General features: G+C 35.0%; 1 protein-coding gene across 1 annotated transcript in view; it reads right to left on the bottom strand.

The window, feature by feature from the left end:
- Positions 1-4,640, bottom strand: part of STK33 (serine/threonine kinase 33) — a 142,212-nt gene that overhangs the window by 109,142 nt on the left and 28,430 nt on the right. The window contains exons 6-7 of the mRNA XM_006873024.1: positions 4,282-4,370; positions 2,264-2,348 (exon numbers count right to left, since the gene is read on the bottom strand). Coding sequence (XP_006873086.1) covers positions 2,264-2,348; positions 4,282-4,370 — 174 coding nt within the window. The remainder of the gene's footprint in view (positions 1-2,263; positions 2,349-4,281; positions 4,371-4,640) is intronic.

Genomic DNA, 4,640 nt, shown 5'->3' on the forward strand with positions numbered 1-4,640 from the left:
AGAATCACCACTGAGTGATTTCCAATCCGTTGGGACCGGGCTGCTAAATGGAAATGGGGATAAGACTCTTGTGGTACAATAATGAATAATTGCCATCTGGTCTGACTATGAGGCTAGGAAATATAGAGGTAGATGTTTTATGACAAAAGGAGGAGAGTGATTGATTTTGCAGTCCAGGAGCGGAGGTCCCTGGGACCATCAAGCGAGAAGAACAGAAAACGGGACCCTACCCAGAAAGGCAGTGATGCCAGGGATGGAGACAGAGATGACATGGACAGATGGAGTGGCTGGGTACACTGGACTCAGGGAGGGAGAAGGGCTGTATGCTGGTGGCCGGGGGGGAAGGTGGGGTTGTCTGTGTGGTGTATGTACCCTTTGGGGTTATTTGATAATACATGGAGGAGACTGTAATCATTGCAATGAAATGAAATATGATAGGATGAGTATAAAGCTGATGTTCTCCCACGTAAACCTCACAATAAAAACTTGAAAAAAAAGAGTAAGCTTTGATTTTTCAGCAGAAACCATGCAGGCAAGAAGTCAATGGGATGTCATATATAAAACTCTGAAAAGGAAAATACTGTCAACAGGAATTATATACCCAGAAAAACTATCCCTCAAACATAATGGTGAAATGAACACATTTCTAGATAAACAGCAGTTAGAGGAATTTGAAATAAAAAACAAACAAACAAAAAAACCCAACTCTAAAAAAATATACTAAAGGGAATTTTTGAGACAGCCAACAACAGCAGACAACACCTGAGATTAACATATATAACAACATCACCCAGAGGGCAAGCCAGAATAGAAGCATCTAAAGTAAAAAAAAAAAAAAAAAAAGGGAGTGTGGTGGCTCTAGACGATAAACACTTGACTGTAGCCACAGGTTAGTGGTTCGAGCCCACAAGTCACTTCATGGGAGAAAATTGAGATTTTCTGCCCCCACAAAGATTTGCAGCCTCAGAAATCCTATACAAGGTCATTCAGAAGGGGAAACCAACCTGATGGCACTTAACAACAACAACAAAGTAAAACAAACCTACACAATTGAAAATGGGAAAACAAGAAAGCAATTTGTCAATGAAAACAGCTACAGAGTAAAAGAGGGAATAAAGTAGATACAGAACTTCTGAGTAAAGAGGAAGTCAAGTCAATTTCAAGGTAGAATAGACTGTTTTAAACTTGGAAAGAAATTAATAAATTATAAGTAATTTCAAAGAAAATTAAGAAACCTCAGAAAAATAAACAAGGTAAATAATAAATATTTAATACACACTAAAACAGCAACAAGTAGACAAAAAAATTCTCAAAATGAAAATGATCTCAACACAGAAAATTATGTGAAGCAAAGGAAACAGCAGCACCACACACACAGAAACCACACAGCAAAATGACCATAATTAATTCATACCTATCAATGATCACACTAAATGAAACTGGGTTAAATGCACAAGTCAAGAGACAAAGGGTAGAGTAATAGATAAGAAAACAGGACTCATCAATATTTTGTCTACAAGATACACAATTTATACACAAAAACAGACAAAAAAATCAAAGGATGGAAAAAATGTATCAAGCTAATGGCAAACAAAAAAAGCAGGAGTAGCAATATTAATTTTTGATAAAATAGATTTTAAGGCAAAAGTAGCAAAAGAGACAATGAAGGTTGTTAACTAATGATTTAATGATTTAAGGGTTAACTGAACAAGAGAACATAGCTATAATAAATATCTACGCACCCAATGAAAGAGCCTCAAGATACATAAAACAAATGCTATCAGAATTGAACAGCATTTGCCCAAGGATAAAGTTCTAAAAGGTTAGGAAAGGAGGAATGGAAACAGGAAACACAGGAGGACGTGGGATAAGAGATGTTACATTGTGTCAATGAGATGAAACAAAATGTATATGAACTGCTGAATGGAAAACTGATCAGCTCTGAAAATCTTCCCTCAATTCACAATAAATAGAAATAAAAGAAAAGACCTCAACTTTTAATCCATATTAGTTATTCTACTTAGATACATAAGGATCGTTGGTAGTGTCAACAGGTTGGCAGGAAGAACCCACCCACGGAGGGGCTCTGCAGGAGAAAGACCTGGTGACATGCTCCCATTAAGCTTACAGCCATGGAGCAGTTATATTCTGTCACATGGAGTTGCTATGATATGGAAATTACTCAATAGCACCTAACAATAACAACTTCTACACATACCAAAAAGAGAAAACAAACAACTGTGTTGTAAGTCTACTAACTTACCCATATAGATCGGAGTCCCGCATGTAGTCTGCAGCATGGCTTCACTCCTACCATGTTTCCTCACTGCTAAACCAAAATCAGTCACCTAGAAGAAGGCAGTGTGCACAGTCACCTGTTTACATACCACTGATTCTCACGACAGGATTTTCACTGCATCATAACTGCATTTAACGCAGGGATTCTTAGGTGAGGACAAGGGACTTGCTTTTCTCTCTCCACCCATCCTCCTGTGTGGAGAAGAAACTTGGTAAAGGGAAGCTCGCTTCTCTCAAATCTTCAGGAAAAAACCATGACATTGACTGCTCATGCCCTTTAATTTTTTTTTTTTTTTTATCAATTCAACATAGGAAGTAACATCTTGAAAGATGTTTAACTTTTAAAAGATTTAACTTTTGTCAGTTAAAGTCTTGTTTTTTTGGTGGTGTGTTCTTTAAAGTTCTTTCATTATAAAATGTATTCTGGCCTTAGAATGCTTATCATTTGTTATTCTGATACTCAAACTATGTCCCTGTTTAAAGCATGCTGAAATGCAAATCATCATCTTTGTCAGTCACTAAAACTCCATTATTTTTATAGTTATTTAAGATTGATAAATACTATCTTTCCTTTATTATTATTTTCTTTGTGTTTCCAGAGTATACTAACTACAATAATTACTACACTATTAAACACTACAACAAATTAATAGGGGTGAGGGAACCCACAGTATAGCTACAAATACACTGGAGGTCTAATGCTACAACTGAAGTCTTTCTGCTCAGTTCTAAATCTTGGTCATTAAACATTTAGTACGTGCCCTTGGTCTGTCTCCCAAGTTAGAACGGCCTTGGGTTGAAAGCAGAAAAGCAGGCATATTTATTGAACAAGCAACTAAAGATAGGTTCCTGGACCATAGTCACTGAATGCTAACTTTCCAGTGCCTTATAAAAAAATTTTTTAAATGTGTCTATTAACATGAGAAAGATGAGGCTCTCTACTCCCGTAAAGATTTACACCCTCAGAAACCCTATACAGGGTCGCTATGGGTCGGAACCGACTCGATGGCACATAACAACAACAACAACAATTAACATGTGATGTTATCATTATTTTATATAGATTAAATAATTTCTCCAGGAGTTTCCACAAATATTCCACTTGGAAATTATGACACATCTTTCTCCACAGAAAATCTACACAGATATCAATAGACAAAAAGTTTGATAAAGCAACTAAATTCTCTGAAGAACATTTATTCTTTCATTCACCAAACATTAATTAGACACATAACGTGTTTCAGGTACTACTACTCCAGGTACAACAGTGAATAGCAGATTAACAATTCCTGCCCTCATGGAGTTTATAAAGTTATTTTTTTACTCTAGTAAAATAACAATGCTATTAAACCTTTTTATATTACACAGGGATTTCGTTTCTGCAACAAAGCAAGTTATTCACAAACATTGTATTTTTAAATTAACACATTGATGTGTTTTAAGCAGCCACTATTAAAATGTTAAGTAATAAATAACGTATCCTATCATTTATGCAATATTAAAGAACATTTAATTTGAGTAAAATCTTTAAGAATAAACACTTGCTTGGTACATTAATTGTGTTTAGGACATACATATTAATACCTAGGAAATTCTTCAATGAGTAATACAGATTTGAGTACAGTCAAAGGAACAGCATAGGTGTGCTTTTCTCTAAATCTGTAACACATTTACATCAAATTATCAAGCATAATTTTGAAATTAATTAGAATTCAGAGCATCTGTTTGCTTGCTATTAGCTAATGATTTAGAATTATCCAAATGAATACGTACTTTAAAAAAGCATTCAGTAGCACCATTTAACTTGTAAAGTTATTATCAGTCACAACCTCTTTTATGAAATACTTTTTTTTAGCCCAAACCTTTTATATTCTCACTGCTCAAAAGCTACCAGCATATATCTAAAAAGGGCATGCATGCAATTTCCTACTTTGCTATCAAACTACTTATGGAAAATAGTTACCATAATTTCTCATTCCTTACCTTTATGTTTAAGTTCATTTCATTGTTAGCATCAATAAAGCTGCTTTTGACCATTATATTTTCCAGTTTTAGATCTCTATGTACTATATCTATATCAAGAAAATAAATGACAAACTAAGTGAAATCAATATTGGGAAAATAATTAGATGGAACACAAATAATTGCCCAAAAAGCAAATTAATGTCCAATGCTGAAAAATCTTGAGGAGGGCCAAGTATAATTCAGCCCTATTCCATTATCTTAATTACAAACTCTCTATCCCCACATTTCTAAACTTAAAGAGCCATTTTTCGTTGACTCCCTCATTTCTACCTATATCCCTGCTACCCCACCAGCAGCTCTTCATGAAGAGAGACCTG

Source organism: Chrysochloris asiatica, unplaced genomic scaffold (genome assembly GCF_000296735.1).
Source record: "Chrysochloris asiatica unplaced genomic scaffold, ChrAsi1.0 scaffold00219, whole genome shotgun sequence".
Lineage (NCBI taxonomy): Eukaryota > Metazoa > Chordata > Mammalia > Afrosoricida > Chrysochloridae > Chrysochloris > Chrysochloris asiatica.